This window comes from Vombatus ursinus, unplaced genomic scaffold (genome assembly GCF_900497805.2).
Source record: "Vombatus ursinus unplaced genomic scaffold, bare-nosed wombat genome assembly UNPS02014662.1, whole genome shotgun sequence".
In the NCBI taxonomy this organism is placed as follows: Eukaryota; Metazoa; Chordata; class Mammalia; order Diprotodontia; family Vombatidae; genus Vombatus; species Vombatus ursinus.
In genome coordinates this window covers 493,678-513,082 of record NW_020954440.1, presented here as the reverse complement: position 1 = coordinate 513,082, position 19,405 = coordinate 493,678, and the positions used below count along the sequence as shown (strand labels likewise).

Sequence of the window (19,405 nt, the reverse complement as noted above, 5' to 3'; positions counted from 1 at the left end):
ATCCAGGATTACAAATGCTCCATGTGAGCACAGAAGTCTCAGTGGGTAGTGAAGGACTTTGAAATGGCTTACAGTTGGACTTCAAGTGGAAAGCAAGCATAGATTTCACAAGGAAGTAACTGAGGTCCAGCTATGTAATATGTCTTTGGTATTTCTCTCCATACTTTGTCACTATCCATTTTCCATTTTGATTTGAATTTGGGGGGTAGGTCTGAAATCAATTGATACTAGGTCACTATAAGGAAGGTTCATCTGTAAAAATACAGTGGTTATTAGTGGGGTACCAGTATAATATCAGTCAGTGGTATACTTGGAAGCAAAAATGCTAATGCCATATATGACCACTTTGAGAAATAATCTGTCCCAAATGAGGGAGGTGATGGTACTGCTATCGTCTACTCTTTTCAGAGTTTTTGTTGTTGGCCAGATGTTCCCAACTCTATGCAAGCCTATGTTCAGTATTTGCAAGGTTTTTTTCTCTTTTTTTGGCAAAGTACCAAAGTAATTCACCATTTTCTTTTCCATTGTGTTCCCATTGTACAGATGAGGCACAAATGCATATAGAGGTTAAATGAATTGCCCACTGCTATGTGATTTGTTAAGGTGTGAGACTGAATTTGAACTCAGATCTTCCTGACTCCAGGACCAATGCTTAATCCACTGTAGCATCTAGCTGCCTCCCTTCAGAGTCCACCTGAGTATTTTCTTCAGTCATGGTGGTCACATTTTTGGAAGGATATTGATACCTGGAGCATATAAAGATGAGTTTACTGGAGATGATTCAAAATAAGGAACAATTAAAGAAATGAGTGTGCTTGTTTTGGTGAATGAATATTTCAGTGTGCCTGGGTGAAGTATTTTGAAGATGTGTCTCATGGGAGAGAGATTAGGAACATTCTGCTGAGCTCTGGAAGGCAAAACAGGAAGTAATGGCTGGAATGTTCAGAGGCACATTTTGAGTTGAAGCAAGGAAAAGCTTTCCTAACAAATGGAACACTTCACAATTGGCAACCTGCCTTGAATAATTCTTCAGTGTAGGTTTTCAGATGGGTTATTCTTTTTTTGGGTGTGATTTAAAGAATATTCTTTTCAGGCATGGATTAGATTTGATGACTTCTGAGAGCTCTCTGACTCTAAGATTCTGTGATTCCCTTGCTCTATCCCTCTCATGAATTTCCACTGGAGGGCCACGTAGGTGGCACAGTGGATAGAGTACCATCCCTGGACTAGGAGGACCTGAATTAAAATCCAGCTGCCTCAGGCACTTCCTAGCTGTGTGACCCTGTAAAAGTCACTTATGATGAGATTTCCCACCTCCAACCCCTCAAAAAACCCAAGTTTTCTCTCTGGACCTTTGGTGCCTAGTCTGGTGTTCACATAATTTCACTACTTCCAGATACCTGTAACCCTATCAGAACATATTAGACAAGTACCTTTTGCTTTGTCCATGTAAATCCTCACATGCCATCATGAACAAGGACTGCAAAGCATGAAAAAATACAGTATTCTAATGATAGCTAACCTTCTTAGATGTGAGTTATCAGAAAATGTGATAAGACTGACACCTTTGCATTTATCCTGGTAGCTACTAAAAAGGGGCATACATTCCAGATCTTAAATTGTATTATAAAGCAGCAATCTTCAAAATTACTTGATACTGGCTAAGAAATAGAGTGATGGATCAGTGAAATAAGTTAGCTATGCAAGCCACAGTAGTCAATCACTATAGTAATCTCTTATTTGACATTATTTGACCCCAGCTTCTGGGATAAGAACTCACTATTTGACAAAAACTGCTGGGAAAACTGGAAAAGAATATGGCAGAAACAAGGCATAGATCAAAATCTCACACCAAATACCAAAATAAAGTCAAAATGGATTCATGATTTAGATATAAAGGCTGATACTATAAGCAAACTGGGAGAACAAGGAATAGTTTGCCTATCAGATTTATGGAGAAGAGAAGAATTCATGACCAAACAGGACATAAAGAACATTATGAAATGCAAAATGGATAATTTTAATTACATTAAATTGAAAAGCTTTTGCACAAAAAAGCCAATGCAACTACAATTAGAAAGAAGGTAGAAAATTTGGAAAGAATTTTTACAACCAGACTCTCTGATAAGGGCCTCATTTCTCAAATACATAGAGAATTAAGTCAAATTTATAACAATACAAGCCATTCCCTAATTGATAAATGTTCGAAGGATATGAACAGACAGTTCTCAGATGAAGAAATTAAAGCCACATATAGTCATATGAACAAATGCTCTAAATCACTATTGATTAGAGAAATGCAAATCAAAACAACTCTGAGGTACCACATCACACCTGTTGGACTGGCCAACATGACAAAACAGGAAAATGATAAATGTTGGAGAAGATGTGGGAAAATTGGATCATTAATGCATTGTTGGTGGAGTTATGAAATGATCCAACCATTTTGGAACTATGCCCAAAGGGCTATAAAACTGTGCATACCCTATGATCCAGGAATACCATTTCTAGGACTGTATCCCAAAGAGATCATACAAATGGGAAGAGGATCCACATGTACAAAAATATTTGTAGCAGCTCTTTTTGTGGTGGCCAACATTTGGATATTGAGAGGATGCCCATCAATTGGGGAATGGCTGAGCAAGTTGTGGTATATGAATGTAATGGAATACTTTTGTGCTCTAAGAAATGATGAGCAGGAAGACTACAGAAAAACCTGCAAAGACTTGTATGGACTGATGCTGACTTGAGTGAGCAGAACCAGAAGAACTTTGAACACAGTAACAGCCATGTTGTATGATGACTAACGTTGATAGACATAGCTCTTCTCAGCAATGCAAAGATCCAAGACATCTCCAAAGGTCTCATGATGCTATCCACATCCAAAGAAAGAACTATGGAGTTTGAATGCATAGCAAACAAACTATTTGCTATTTTTCTTCTGTTTTGTATTGTTTTCTCTTTCTGGTGGTTCCTCCTATTGGTACTAATTCTTCCTTACAACATCACTAATATGAAAATATGTTTAATAGGAATATATATTTACAGCTTATATCAGATTGCATGCTGTGTTGTGGAGGGAAGTGGGAAAGGAGGGAGAGAAAAATTTAAAACTCAAAAGCTTATGGAAGTGATTGTTGATAAATAAAAATACATTAATACAAAATTTATTCATTAAAATTAAGAAAAAAATAAAAAGTGGCAGAGCAAGAACTGCAACCCTGTATCTTCTCTCTGAAGTCCAATAATCTTTTCCCTACACCATACTACATCTTTCATGTCTAAGGACACATCTATCCTTACAACATTGCTTCAAGATAGACAGAACAGGAATTATTATCTTTATATTACAGGTGAATAGACTAAAACTTGGAAAAGTTCAGTGTCTTTCTTGAGGCCTCACAATGAGGAAAAGCCATGACCAGAAACTAGGCATTGACTACTATGTCAAGTGCTCTTTCTATTCCTCCTAACAATGAGGTAGCTAATCAAAGGAATACAGCCAGGAAAATGGTCTCTTGGAGGACTCCAGTTTGGTCCCCATGCTCAGAGTAGAGTTTAATGGCATGTTTTGTATGTGGCGACTGTGGAGCAGCCAGTTGTCTCCAAGGGAAAAGAGACTCTTAAGAGCTGCTATGCTCCAAGGTTTGCATAAGAATCCTGCTTAATTTAGGACTTTGACTATTGACTTCCAAGTATTTCACTCCTAGGGCTCATTGACATGGGAACAACCTGGAGACAGCAGTCCTTGGAGTCACTCCCTCATTCATCTGCTTTCCATTGCTCATCCTGAGACTGAGCAGGAAGGTCACTAACTCTGCCTCCATCCTTGCAGCAGCAATGACCATGGATAATCTCTCCTGATTCAAGGCCTTTGGCATAGCTAGCAGGACGGACTAGGGAAGAGTTTCTTGAAAAGTACATAATAAGTACTAGTACACACTAAGGTTGGGACTGCACACCCAAGATTCTTATGTGAAGGTGCTTGGCCAACTCTCTCCTTTGCTGTAGATCCACTTCTGTCCACAAGCCAGGTAGGTTCTGGGAAGTGTAATGTAAGCCGAAGGAGTTCACATAGAGAGCAGTAGGGCAGAGTGGGAAAAGGAATGGACCTGGAGTCAGAAAGATCTGGATAAAAACTTTGCCTGGACAAGTTGTGGTATAGAATTGTGATGGAATGCTACCATGCTATAAGACATGATGAGCTCAATGATCTTAGAAAAGCATGAAAAGATTTACACAAAGTAATGAAGAATGAAATGAACAAGACCAGGACAATATTGTATATAGTAATAACAATATTGCATCCAGAGAAAACTGATGAATATAAATATAAAAATTTTACATATAAATACATATATGAGTGTGTCTAATCATGGCCATGTCTGAGGGTGGAGAGAGAAGAAAAAAAGGAAAACAAATTTAGACAATAACTTTGTTGTATATTTAAAAGGAATAGCACATTTTAAATAGTGGATTTGCAGTATCATGAGCAATCATCTTTTTAAAATTATACCTTGTTATGGAAATGCTTGTTTTATTTGATGAATTAAAAATTAAAAGAACAAAAAAGCCCTTGCCTTTGAGATTTCCTCCCATTGATACTCTATGTAGTTTGTATGCACATAGTGATTTGCTTATCTCTCAATTAGTATGTGAGCTTCTACAAGGCAGAGACCTTGGTTTTGCCTTTTTTATATCACCAACAGTTAGCACAATGCCTGTCATACAGTAAGTGATTAATAAATGCTTCTTGACTTTAACTCTGAAATCTACTAACTTTTTCCCCCAAGTAAGTTGCCTCATCTCTGAGTCCCTGCTTCCTCCTCCAGAAAATGTGCATAACAACACCTATGGACTTATCTCAAAGGCTTGTCCTCATGATTAAATGAGTTAATGGTCAATATGGTGTTTGCTTACCTACAACTCCAGGGAAAATGCCAGGAGCAGAACAGGGGTCTATACAAAACATCCATTAATCTCACCAAGACCTTTGATACTGTTGGTCATAATGACTTGTGGAAAAGTTTGTCAACTTTTGCCTGGTTGTATGTCAGTTTCATAGTGGGATGCTTCCATAGGTTCTAGATGATGAATGATGTTCTTTTTTTTCCAAATCTCCAATAGAGTAAAGTGGGGCTTCACTAGCTCTGTGTGCTTGCTCTGATGCTTTTTAGCTTTCAACAATGTTGTTAGACACATTCAATGAAGACTAAAAGGTCATCAGGGTCAGCTACCTCACTGATGATAAATTATTTAACATGAAAATCTACAAAGCCAAGAGTAAAGTGGAGGGAGGTTGCTGCATGATGTATTGTGTACTCAATGCAGCTTCTGATGCTGAGATGCAACAAAGTATGGATTGAATCTCTCCTGCTTATGCTAATTTTGGCCTAACAATTAACACCAAGAAAACATTGGTTTCCACTAGACAGCATCACATCATCCATATGTGGAACCATTGGTTACAGAAAATGGAGAAATACTGATTACTATGCATAAGTTTTCTTACTTTGGCAGTATACTTTCTTGGCATGTACATGTAGATGATGAGGTTGATGCACACTTTGCCAGAGCTATCTTAGTGTTTGGGAGTCTCCAAATGAAAGTTTGAGAGAGAAGAGATATTAGAATGTCTACCAGATTGAAGGCCTTCTAAACTGTTGTGCTGATGTTATGGTATGTACCTCTCAAACTTGGACATTATACTAGCACCATGCTACAGACTGAATTGCTCCCATTTGAATTTTCTTAGGAAGGTTCTGAAGATCACTTGGCAGGATAAGGTGCTGGACTTGGTACTTACTCAAACTAAATTGCTAAGTGTTCAAATTCTATTGCAGAGTGCAACTCCAATGAGCTGTCCAGGTTGTTTGAATGTCAAACATCTTTTTTTCCTAAAAGACTATTTTATGGAGAACTGACACAAGGCAAGTGCTGAATGGAGGTCAGAAGAAGGAATACAAGGACACTTTCAAGGTGGATCGCATAACATGGGAGACACTGGCATTTTAGGCTTGTATCTGCAGCAATTTGAAACTGTCAGGACCATGTGTATAGTAATCTGAGGGCATGTGCAAAAATATTATACAAAACTCTTGAATAGCTGCTGATGAGTGTGAGTTTTTTCTTTCAGTTTTTTCAACTTTTCAAACTGTTTCCAAATTACCACAAAGTTTCTCCATTTGAATGAAATTGATTCTCAATGGATGGTCACACAGAAGTGCATTCTTTTCTTTTCATTCTGTCCAATGTCCCAGAGTAGCTACCTTGTTTCCTTCTGTTATTGGGAAAATGTAGGTATGAAAATTTTGACATTATATTATGAAGATGTTTAGAACTTTTATGTTTTTGAAACCAAATCATCAGACTGCTTGGAAAGCAGTTTCACTAGGCATTCTCATTACAAGCCTTCGAAATCATCATGGACCATGACAAATGTTCTTTGAAAACAAGCCTTAAAGAGGTGGAGGCAAGATGGTGGAGAAAAGCCACAGACTCAGCTGAGTCTCCCATAAACCCTTCCAAACAAATTTAAATAATATAACAAAACAATTTCTGGAGTGGCGTTGGCTAGTATCTGATGTTTGCAATCAACTGTAGGTGAATGGCCTGTAGTTGGAAGACACAAATCTGACAAAAAAGACTGCGGGGCCACAATGACAGGATAACACATTCTTAGCTCTGTTTGGATTAGGATAATTCAGTTTTCCAACCATGCAGTATCAAATCCACCTCATAGCCAGACTCAGGGATAGCCAGGTGGGTAACTTTCCCTTATAAAGGAACATAATGGGGAAACTGAGCCAGGAGGATCCCATCTTAGAGTGAGGCTAAAATTGTCCTCTCAGCTTTTCCCAATGCTGACTTCCCACCAGTATCACATTCTCTGAGTAGCTTGTGGAGTTTCTCTCAGATGGTGGATTGATTATCGATGGATTATGATCCATCAGCAACTCAAAATAAAATCCTATGAGCTTTTACCTCAAACAGAAAGTTGCACTGATCACAGCTTAGGAAAAACTTTTCCAGGATTTACGTCTCAAACTTAAATTTGTCCTGATGTGAAAAAGCAAATCATTAGAGATTTCTATACACATGCAAATTCTCAGTAAACCATGCATAACCCATAAAAGCTTTTTCGCTGGTTTACACATTAAAACAATCACAAGCAAGTTGCTTGACATAACTGATACAAAAAATTCACCAATTTGAAACTCGAAACAAATCCTTTCTCAATCTGGTGACTTCAATTTTGTTAAATTATTTCCAAATTATCTTATACAGAGAATCAGCATCTCATTATTAACAGTTAAAACTACAACTTTAAAAAGTGCATGCTTACCCAAGTTCAGAGGCTAGCTTCTTTACCTTGAGCAGGATGTGCTGAACCTGGGTAATGCCTCCAGAAAAAGGTTGCCCTAGAGCCCAAGACAATTGCCAGAGTGGCCCAAGCTGTAGCTGCTGCATCTCCCACCTCCTTCCTTTCCCAGGTGGGGGAGGGTAAAATCAAAGGTGAGGGGTAAAGTGTGAAACTCTCTTCTCCTATGAGAGGGATTAATAGATACCCTCTTGACTCAAGGGAAGGGAGTGGGAGAAAAGAGTGACCAGGGTTGTAAAGAGGAGTTTTAAAACTCCTTAATGATCAATCACAAAACCTCCAGAAGATATTGTTAGCTATTCTAACTTTTCCCTGTAACCTCCATGAAAGAGATTCAGGTGCGTATAGGGAAGGTTGTAAGTAAACCTCAGGGAATGAAAAGCAACTGCAGTTTTCCTCAATTTCCTGTCACCGAGAGAATTGAGAGAATTGGGCATACACTTTCAGATAGGGTATCCGTTCATCTGCTCTATGCTGCGGAAGGTGTACCCAGGTCCATGGCCTCGAACCGACTCAGCAGACTGAGAGCCTGAGAGCATCAGGCTGAGTGGGAGACAGCTGTGTAACTGTCTGCCTGGAAAGTACCTCTAAGCCTTCATGCTTGGAGAGTGTCCTTAACTGCAGAGCAAGAAAAGGGTGTGGGGAAGCTTACATACCTTCCAGAAAGACCAGAGCTCAACAGAAAATTTGATTTTCAAATAGAAGACTCAAGAGAGACATGAAAAGGTAAATGGGACAGAAGGAAACAACATGCTATTAACAAGGGCAAACTGTTTCCATCCCTACGAGAGAAGATGACGCTTGCAAACCTTGAGAACTATATTGTTATTACATTATGTTAAATGGGTATACATAAAGGGGGTGGGTATAAGTTTACTTTGATGTAATGATAAAAAACAATCTCATCAAGTGGGTTAAATGGATCCAAGTAAGTGGATTGATCTGATCTAACTAAGAAAATGTACTAAGAGAAAAGGAAGGGAGGAGGCAGACAAGGGTAAATTACATTACAGGAAAAGGCACAGAAACCTGTTATAGCAGAGGGAAAGAAGGGAGGAAGATGAGCATTGTTTGAACCTTACTCTCATGAGATTTGACTCAAAAAGTTAATAACATAATCAGTTAGGTACTAATATTGATAGACTTAACTCTTCTCAGCAATACAAGGATCTAAGTCATTTTCAGAGGCCTCAAAATGGAGTTTGAATGCAGATAGAAGCATGCTATTTGCTATTTTTCTTCTGTTGTGTTTTGTTTCCTCTTTCTGGTGGTTCCTCCTATTGATTCAAATTCTTCCTTATGACATCACTATTGTGAAAATATGTTTAATTGGAATGTATATGTATAGCCTATATGAGATTACATGCTTTCTTAGAGAGGGAGGTGGGGAGGGAGGGGGAGAAAAATTTAAAACTCAAAAGCTTATGGAAGTGATTGTTGATAAATCAAAATAAATTTATTAAAAAATAAAATAAAATATAGAAGGAAATGGCAAAAAATGATTTGAACTCCCAAGAGCTTTAGTAGATATAGGTTGTATTTGTTGATTTTTTTTATGTTAAATGCTTATTGTAATAATAAAAATATTTAAATTTTGTGGACTCCTTGAAACTTTCTCAGGGACCCCATGAGTCCCCAGACCACATTTTGGGAACTGCTGTTCTAATCTGGACTATGGTTGAGATTCAGTATTGGAAAGAAACAAGGTATTTAGGAGAACAAGATATGTAAGCCAATTGTCAGGTCACTTAATTTGAAGTATTTATGATTGTTCCTTCTGTTAGGTGGCAACATTCAAAGTAGTAGGAGTTGGGAAGCAGGAGCAACATGGAGCAAGCATCTTCCCACTAAGTATGGCAGAGCTGACACCTTTGACTAGAGTAGCTCTTTGATGCCCCATTCTAGAGATTTATATAGGCTAATTGGGAGGCAAATATTAAAAAGAGCACTCTAAATGTCCCATGTTTTGCCTCAGCAAGACCTAGGTTCTCCCTCACTGGAACACTTCAGGCAGAACCTAAATTGTCAGGAAACTTGAAGAGAAAATTCTTGTTCAAGGATGGATCAAAAAATATGGCTGATGAAGTCATTAACAGCTCTGGAACCAAAGGTTCTGAAGTTGAATGTTTCCTCTTAGCTCTTGAGAAAGAGTTAGAGTTAGAAGAGCCAAATTTAGAGATTCATACTAGAATGAATTATGATACTTCATTTTCTTTAGAATACAGGCTGAATTGCCGGAGTGAGGAGATATTTGCTTTAGGAGCAATCCATCGTTATACTCACTTTGTTCAAGTATACTATAAAGAGGGGCAAAGAATGTCTCTAAAGGTTCATTGGCTGCATTATGAAAATGACTTTGAGATATATAGTGGGCTGGAAAAAGAAGCTGGTCTATTCTTTAATCTTCTAATTGACTCAGGCCCATCTTCTTTGGTTGGTGATTACAGGAAAGTATGCAGAGACATTTCTTTTCAAAAACTTCAATGATATCTAGTTGTATTTTTGAAAGCCCCAGTAACCCCACATGACTTGTCTGTTCCCCTCAATGTGTTTCTCTTGTCTGTCTGCTGAAGACAACAGGTTGCTGCCTAAGGAGGCTCATGTCTTTCACTTCTTGACTCTCCTGAGTGCAACTTTTGTGCTCTATTCTCCATAGAAAAGTTTTGACAACAACAACGGAATACCCTTCAGAAATCAAAACTGTATCCTTATACACTAGAGAACTAATTACATCTTCTGAATTCAACTGCTTGAATAAGTGTGGGTGTTCTCAGAGGAGTAATTGCCCCTGATAAGGACCTATATTCTCATGTCTTCAATGGTCCGTTCTCAATTCTCTTGATATGGAGACTTTATTATGTCTTCATTTGGATTAATTTCAATGAAACAAAAGTGTAGTCAAGAGGCTGACCATTATTCTTTTGTCTGCCTGAAAACATTTCTCTCAATGCCACTAGTTAGGACTAGTGACTTTGCTTGCACAAAATCCATTCAAAAGTGATGGTTGAGGATAATTCATTTTGATGAAGTGCTCTGATCTTTAAACTCCATGAACTGGAGAGGAGTTTCTCTAGTGGGACCCATTCTCTTTTCCCTGAACAAGACTTCAAACTGAAGATGGGTAAGTGAAGGTGCTCTTCCACTCCTATCCCTTTGGAATTTTTTAACCCATCCTGAAAAACCCAGGTAGATTTCCTATATTACCATTCTAATATTATACCTTACTCAGATTTACAAATCAGGTCACATATGAATTCAAAACAAAAGGAGAGATTTGTATGTAGTTGAAATCACAGGTTTTAATATTAAAAAAATTTCAAAAATTATCATCAATGGAATCCTGAAGTTTTGAGAAAACATCAAGGTTCCTTAAATTTCTAAAAATTGTTGATCACAGGATCAAATATTGAAAGACAGAAAAAGCAAACTGCCTCCTGGTTTCTGGATAAAAGGGGAAGCATTCTAACTGCTCTGGTTCACAGGAGACAAATGGTCTATGAGCCTTTAAGAGGTTATATTTTAAAGATCCAAATGCGGAAAACAAATATTGTTTCTTTTAATCTTCATTTCAAAGGAAAAGTGAAATGAAGACTTTATCATTTCTGCAGTGCCACTTTGTTTGATCAGAAATCACCCTAAGTTAATTGCTGTCAAAATTGTCTCACCTATTACAACACAGTATGAGGAGATAAGTTAGAGACTTTTTCCAACATGTGCAGAGGCTTTCCAAGATTTTAGACAGTGGGAAAATTTTCTCCTACAACACTTCTTATTTCTTTTCTGTATTAGGCTTCTAACTGAAGACATTTTTGTGAAGATGCTGTGTCAATTCTCCTACTTGGAGTCTTGTCACCAGGGAAGACTTGGATATCAGAACTCTAGTGACAGACCATACTCAGATCTACAATGTCCATGCCACATAAAAGTAAAAGAATATCCTTGTCTTCAAAATGGGGGTAGTTTAGAGACATCATTTTTCCCCCCATGGCTAGTCAAACAGATGATTATAAGGGATAGTAATTATTTAGCACTCCAAGGTTGGCAAAATAATTTACAGTTAAAAAAAATTCATTTGATCTTTACGACAACCTTTGTGAGATAGGGGCTATTATACATCAAAGTTTTGTAGATTTGTAGAGAGAGACTGAGTGCATTGCAGACTCATATAGATCATAAATATCTGGGAAATGGCTTGAACTCAGTTCTTCTTGACTTCATATCATTTACTTTATCCTTTCTAGCATTGTGCTGTTCTCTGCAAATGCACAAACAAACCACCTGAGAGACAGTAGACCATAGGACTGATTCAGAGAACTTAGCAAATATCCAATTTTCCTGCTGAAGTGAGTAGGACTGAGAAGGTGAGAGAGGTGCTTGCCCAAAGTAACAGAGTAAGTTAATGGTGGTAGCAGGGCTATAACCAAGTTTTCCTAACTCAGAACCCACTAGCCTTTCCACAAGACTAGACTTCCTTAAGGAGTAAAGAATTTGGAATTAGAATGCTGTGGTTCAAACCCTGATTCTGCCATTAGACCTTAGGCAACTCTCTTAGCCTGTCTGTGCCTCAGTTCCTTTATTTTAAAAAAGAAAGGATTACACTAGAATCAGGGGTGGGCAACCTGCAGCCCTGAGGCCACATGTGATTTCAAAGCAAATATCAAGGAAATAGAACATTTGAGGCATGGGGGAACAGCTTGCACAAAGACACACAGGTTAAAGATGGGAGATCTGGGTAGCAAAATCCATAAGATCAGTGTGCCTGGAATGTAGAATACATGAGTGGACAAATGGAGAATCCATCTGGAAAGATAAATTAGAGAGCAATGGCAAAGGGCTTGGAATGCCAAACACACACACACACACACACACACACACACACACACATACTTTGGAAGCAATGCTAATCCAGTGAAGGTGAAGATCCTGGAACATTATAATGACAAAGGAGATCTGTGCTTTAGGAATAATAGGCAATTGCATTGGAGGTGCATTTTCTTAAAGAAGATCAATTTTCAAAATATATGAATGTCAGGGCATTATTTTAGATGATAGAGAAGGAGGAAGTGGAAAAGGAGAGAATGAAAATAAAATATTGGGAATAATTGTTGGACAAATTTCTGGAGACAGGCAGATGTCCTAGTGGATTTAGAATTTCTCCAAGAACCAAAGTCAGGCTCACTGGCCTCTCATCTATAGGCTCTTATTTTCTAGATTTTGAAGAATAAGATACCATTTGCTTTCCTGTAGTCATGGAGAATGAGAGAGAATTTCGTAAGGGCAAATGTTGTCCTGGGAGAAGAATATTTTACAAGCTAACGCCTGCAAGCATGGCTTCCAATTCTTGGTGAAGTTCTAAAATGCGTTATATAAAAGATGTTTCGTGGATATCTAGAAACATCGGTGTTGAATGCAAAGAGACAGCACGGCTTCTGTGAGAACAGGTCATTGGGGTATCTAGGTGGCATAAGAGGTATAGCACTGGACTTTAAGTCAGGAAGATCTGGGTGCCAATCCTGCCTCAGATATTTGCTAGATGTGTGACTCTGGGCAAGTCACTCCTCCTCCTCTGGGCCTCAGAATTACACATCTGTAAAACAAGGGGATCGGACTCAGTGTTCTTTAAGGGTCCTTGTAGCTCTAAATCTATGATCCTACAGCAAATTCTAGGTCCTTTTTTGATAGCGTCATTAAACTGGCTGATGAGGAGACTTCTGTCGATTCTGGACCAGACATTACTAATACTGTTTTTGTTCTTACCACTCACTTCCTACATCACACCTACTAGCTGAGTGTCCATGGACAGGTCGCTCACCTCTGGGCTTCATTTTCTTCCTCTGTAGCATGGAATGTGATATATGCATGTACAAGAAGTGCTACAGGACTGTTTGGAGAAAGAGCTTTAGAAACTGTAATGCACTATGGAAATGTAAGCTGGCTGTGTGAATTTTGCTCTTCTCAGACTCAGAATTTCTGAGTTTGTCACTTGGCAAATTGTCTTTTTTGTTCCTCTGTCCCTGATGCTCTTTCCGTTTTCTTTTAATGAGCTCCTTTTTAATGTTCTGCCCTGGGCCTCATTTGTTACTGGTGCGGCATGTGTCGGCAATGTTAGAAATAGGCCTTGGTGTCAGGAAGATCCTGCTTTGACGCCTGCCTCACTAAGGTGGCAGGCTGAGACAGCTTCAGTGATTTAGCTAAGGTCACCCAACTAGTAAATATCTTAGGCCGAATTTGAACTCCAGGTTCAGCACTCTCTTCATTGTACAACCCACCTACGTAACTAATCTAGCTGGCTTCAACTAAGGTTATAGAATTTTGAAGCCAGACTAAGTCTTAGAAAGGACTTAGCTTAACTCCCTCCTTTTATAGAGGCAGCTAGGTGGTACAATGGACAGAACACTTGGCCTGGAGTCAGGAAACATGACTTCAAATCCAGCCTCAGACACTTACTAATTGTGTGACCCTGAGCAAGTCACTTAAACTCTGTCTGCCTTAGTTTCCCAACTGTAAAATGGGGATAGTCACAGCATCTACCTTCCAGGGTTGTTGTGAGGATCAAATGAGATAACATTTGTAAAGTGCCTGGTATATAGTAGGTGCCATATAAATGTTATTTAACCCTTCACCCTTTCCCTACATAGAGATGGAATTTTGGTATAATGGAAAGAGGGCTGGACTTGAGTATCAGGAAGACCTATGGTCAAGGCCTGCTTCTATCATTCACTAGCTGTGTGACCTTAGGCAAGTCACTTAACCTCTGTCTGCCTTGGTTTCTTCATTTGTAAAATGGAGATAATGTCTATTCTCTCTCTCTTTCTCTCCCTCCCTCTCTCTCCCTCCTTTCCTCCTTCCTTTCCTCCCTCTCCCTCCCCTTCTTTCTCTCTCCTTCCTCTCTGTCTCTCTCTCTCTCTCATCTATTTACCTACTTACCTCTCTATCTATCATACTTGATTTGTGATTTCATTGTTATAATGAATATTGAGGAGGAAATTCTCTTTCTCAATGAAAATCAACCTGTGCTCTGAGACTTCTAGCTTTCCAGAGTTCCTTGGGGGGTACTGAGAGGTTTAATGACTTGGCCAGAGCTGTGAGTCTCATTAAAATGCTATATAAAATTCAACTATTATTATTTTTGCTATTATCATTAGAGAAGAGGAAACCGAAGCCTAGAGAAAGGAAATGACTTGGTCAAGGTCAGTAGCAAAGGTGGGTTCACAACTTGGGTGTTGTGATGCTCTTTATACAGTCTTCTATTCTGTGAGCTACTAATTTCTAGAAGTATTTATATTTTATATTTGAATAGAGAAGTCTTGAAGAAAGCCTCCCATAGCCAAAGGAACTGTGGGCAGAGACCTTGGTTGCTTGAGGAGAGGGTGGTGTGCCATCTTGTACTCTTTTAAGTGATTCACAAGTATGCCATAGTTGGGGAACTCCTTGGTAAAGCCCTCACTGGGAGATCAGCCGCAGGGACTTTGGCCCAGGCACCAAATTTAGAGAGCTCTAACATTCCTTGCAGTCCTCTGGCAGCTAGAAAAAACAGCTTAGTAATTCATTAGCAAGAACAATTGCAATTAAACTAGGAACCCCTTAGATATGGAGCTTCCTCCATCCCCCACCCCAGTTGTATTCCTTCACATGTTCTGTTTGGTTGTAGCCCTGCTTCTCCCTGCTCCAGCCTAAGGTGACCCCACTTAGTAGCAAACTAGAGGTGTTCCATGTCTCTGTCCACTGTGTCATGGGGTGGTGGAGTGTCTCATTCCTTTGTCCCCCCCTTGCAGGGGCATGGGACTATAGAACATTGCATGCACTATCTGGCTCATTCGATGGATAGGTTAATTTCACTGAACTGTTTTTTTCCCTCTTCCCTCCCCTTCCTCCTTAAAAAAAGATTAGTTGCAAGGTAAGGGTCTCTGGATAGGGGAGTAGGAAGTGAAATATTTGGAAACGAAGGTGATAGAAAACCAAAATGTATCCTAAAATTCTCAATGTTTCAAAAATTATAAAATGGGCAACAAGTGTGAGGTATCATTACTACATTAAAAAAAAACCAATATCAAAAACAAAACCAAAAAACTTTCCAGTTAAAGCTTTGCTCTGTAAGCAGACCATTTCCCCCCAATGCTGATTAGACAGCTTGGCTGGGACCCTCCTTTTCATTTTTATTTTTTAAAGGAAGAGACAGTTGTTCTTACCACGTTGTCTGATGTTTTGTTTGACTCGGTTGAGGAAGGTTGTCTCGGCCTTCTGGTCATGTTGCCTTGCCAGCTGGAGGGCAATCAGGATGCTGGGATCTACCTCTGAGAAGGGCTGCCTGGACTGAATCATTGTGGCCATCAGAGGAGCCAGGCTGGTCTGCTGTTCGTTGTCTGCCGCTGCGGTGAGGGAAGGAAAGAGAGAATCAGAGGCATGTGCCCCAGGTCATGGCGGGAAGAGGCCAAGCTCGACACCGTCTAGTCTAGCCCTTCTTCAGATTTTTTTTAAAAATGGAGAAACTGAGGCTCTGAGGCTGATAGTAGTCTTCTAAGGGCACAGAGCAAGTCAGCAGCAGAGCTGGAACTAGAATTCCGGTCTATCATCATCACCAATATCAACGCTAACATCTACGTAGCACTTTCAAATTTGTTAAGCACATTACACGCATTATTTCAAATGATCTTCACAATAATCCTGGAAAGTGGGCACTACTGTTATCTCCATTCTACAGTTGAGGAAACTGAGGCTGAAACCTTTGCCCAGGGTTACACTAGTAAGCTGGAGAAGGAAATGGCAAACCATTCCAGTATCTCTGCCAAGAAAACCCCAAATGGGGCCATGAAGAGCCAGACACGACTGAAATGACTGAATAAAAAAAGTAAGTATCTGAGAAGTTTGTTAGTAAGCTAATTAAATGCCTGAGACAAGATTTGAACTTGGCTCTTCCTGACTCCAAGTTCAGCTCTCTATCAGTGCTTTCCTTTGCTCTTTTCTATATAGTAGATGCAGCATTTTTTTATCCCCATCCCCTGTGATCACAATCCATTGCAATAAAACAAGTGTTTATTAAACATCAGCTAAGTGCAGGGCACTAACTAGGAATTAAAAAAGACAAGAAGGAACAAATGATCTCTGTGTTGAAGCAGCTTCCATTTCCTGGGGAGGTGCAGTACCTTCACAGGTAAGTAAGTAAAAGATAAGATGAGGAAGGATGAAGCAATTAAGGGGATCAGAGTTCCGAGACCTCACTGTGGCTGTCGGCCTTCCAAAAGCATCCTGGGCTCTCCACAGAGGGACCGGAATGGCAATAAGCTTGAAAGAATCTGCAAGAAGAGGGTGGGCTTTGGCCAGCCATGCTTAGCATGGAAGCTTATGAACAAATAGAAGAAAGCTCCCAACGCGATGAAGACATCCCCTGAGCTGAGGAAACCTCAGCACCACGTTCCGGAAGCAGACAATAATCCTTTACCTATGTGGTGGCCTCATCTTCCTTCTCCCAAACGAATGGACTAGCCACAGAGACTCCAAGAGTGGATGGAAGAAATGAAGGAAGAAAGAATGAAATTAGAGTTCTTGAGGGAAAGATGTGGAAGAAGAGAAGGTGGAAGACTTCACCCTGGGAGCGTGCAGCTTTGGGGAGGGAAGCCCGCTGTTCTGGTCAAAAGCACCCAGCGATTCTAGTGCTGACCCCTCTGGAGAGTGACAACAGGGTCCAGACTCGGACTGACGATTCCCCTATTCTGTCCTAAGGGCTGGTGGGGGCAGAGGCAGCTGTGTACAAGAGTGATGGGAGTATAGGCCCAGGGGGGAGCAAATCTCCAGAATGAGCACTGTCTTGATCTGGCTATTGGTAACTTTGGTCTGTCAGTTTCAGTTGAGTGATGAGGTCAGAAGGCAGATAGCAAAAAGGAAGAGAAGGAAGCAGGTATAGACCTTGCCCAGGAGTTTGGCTGTCAAAGGAGGAGAGACATAAAACAGTAGCTTAAAGAGTTGTTAGGGTTGAGGGATCCCTTCTCTCTAGCTCCCATCTGTCCTGGCATTTGGAGGACTTAGTTTCCACTGACTCTTTCTCTTCACATTGATCAAGGGCCAAAGGTGAGGGTGTCTTGTGGGGCTGGGATGGGGACTGTGCCAGTGACCCCACCCCTTGCGCCCACAATGGGAGTACTGTGTGGTTACCCCTCAGCTGGAGATTTTTCACCAACATCCTGTTTGGCAATCTTCCTAGAGTGGAGAGCTTGCCCCGGCTTCCTGGTCACCACTGTCCAATCAGATTCCTTGGCTTCTGCCCTCCAGGTATTCTCTAGTAATTTTTGTCCCTTTCTTCATGACTCTCTAGCCCAGAGACCTTGTCTCTCTGAGGCTAGAAGGTTTGTGAAGCACCTCCCACACACAACCCTGTAAGGAGGGTAGTGAAGGGATATTCCCATTTTACAGAGGAGGATAGTTAGGCTCAGGGTAGTTTGTTACAAGACCTTTTTAAGATCACACAGCTTAATAAGGCTTAGACCCAGGATACGAACCTCAGCGTTTGCCTCCAAGGCCGGCACTCTTTCTACCACACCTGGCAAAGGTTCCCTAGGAAAATTTCCCCTTTAGAAACATAACTCTGAGAAATGAATAACAGCAAAGAGTGATCTGGCCAAGTCAGTTCCTCATCTGTAGAATGAGGGGATTGGACTTCATGACCTCCAAGCTCCTTTCCCAGGATAGAGCACAGGCCCTGGAGTCAAGAGGACCTGAGTTCAAATCCGGCCTCAGACTAGCTGTGTGACTCTGGGCAAGTCACTTTACCCTGTTTGCCTCAGTTCTTCATTTGTCAAATGAGCTGGAGAACGAAATGGCAAACCACTCCAGGATCTCTGCCAAGAAAGCCCCAGTGGGGTCATGGAGAGTCCGAAATTACTGAACAAAGTCCTCATCTATGAGACGGGGATGTTGGACTTCATGACCTCCAGTGTCTAATAGCTTTTAAATTGATGAGCCTATGACTTGCCCAAGGCCATGTAGCTTATAAGTATGGCTTCTTTCTCATAGTAGAGTTATTTCCACTATGTTATTTTGTTCCCTAGAAGGAATGACACCCCCCTCCCCCCAACACACACACACACACACACACACACACACACACACACACACACACGCACACCTGGGAGCAGACTCGATGAAACAGCCTCAAATTCCTGCTCTCAAAAAGCAAGGTCATCATTCTGTGTGTCTGGAATATGATGTTCCCATGAGTTAGCTGCAGGGTCTGATTCCGCCCTTTCCTATTTCCCATAATCACCCTGCCCCTAGGAGGGCTCTGGGAATGTACCACTGTGGGCCAGAATTCACTTACCACAGATCTCACAGAGGTGAGCAGGGAAGAGAAAAAAGAGGAGAAAGCCCACCAGGGACAGCCTCTGGGATGCTCTCATCTCTCCAGCTGTGGTCTTCTCTTCCTCTCCTCCACCTGTGTTAGATGACGGAGTCTGAGTCTGGGTACTTACTGGGCAAGGAGCAGAGCACAGCTGATGCTCCTCCTCTATCTTGCCTCACCCCTTTCTGTCAGACAAACGTTGAGCAACAGCCAGCAGGGTGGCTGGGCCAGTCAGCCCCTGGGGAGGCAGGAGCCCAGGAATGAGTCAGAAAAGGGGCTGTTGGAGGTGCCATGGATCCCAAACTTCCCGAGTCTGGGAGTTGCTGTAGTCTGCTCATGTCTGGCACGTGTTAACTGGCAATCAGTGTATCACTGAACAAGGGCTTAGTGATCACTTACAGATCTTTTCGACATTGTGCTCTAGGGACTGTTACTTTACCTCCACTACAGTTTGTGAGATCCCAGATCGAGAGCTGACAGAATTGGTAGAGGTCCCATACCTTAATGACTTTAAGGCAGCATGGGCTTGTGACTAGAATTCTACACACTTTACAATTTCCTCATCTATAAAACAGACATGGCAAAAACACTTGTCTCACAAGGTTGTTGCAAGAATGAAATGAGATAATATTTGTAAAATGCTATATAAAGCTAGATAAGATCATTCAGTCTAAGCTTCTCATTTTGCAAAA

The 19,405-nt window shown here is 40.6% G+C and overlaps 1 protein-coding gene across 1 annotated transcript; it reads right to left on the bottom strand.

The window, feature by feature from the left end:
- Window positions 1–7,824: 7,824 nt before the first annotated feature.
- Window positions 7,825–18,881, bottom strand: LOC114042645 (transcobalamin-1-like). Its single transcript, XM_027861336.1, has 3 exons — window positions 18,693–18,881; window positions 15,571–15,750; window positions 7,825–7,910 (listed from the first exon to the last, which is right to left on the bottom strand). Exons 1-3 carry the CDS (start codon window positions 18,769–18,771, stop codon window positions 7,825–7,827), a joined length of 345 nt encoding a protein of 114 aa, XP_027717137.1. The 5' UTR covers window positions 18,772–18,881.
- Window positions 18,882–19,405: the final 524 nt, after the last annotated feature.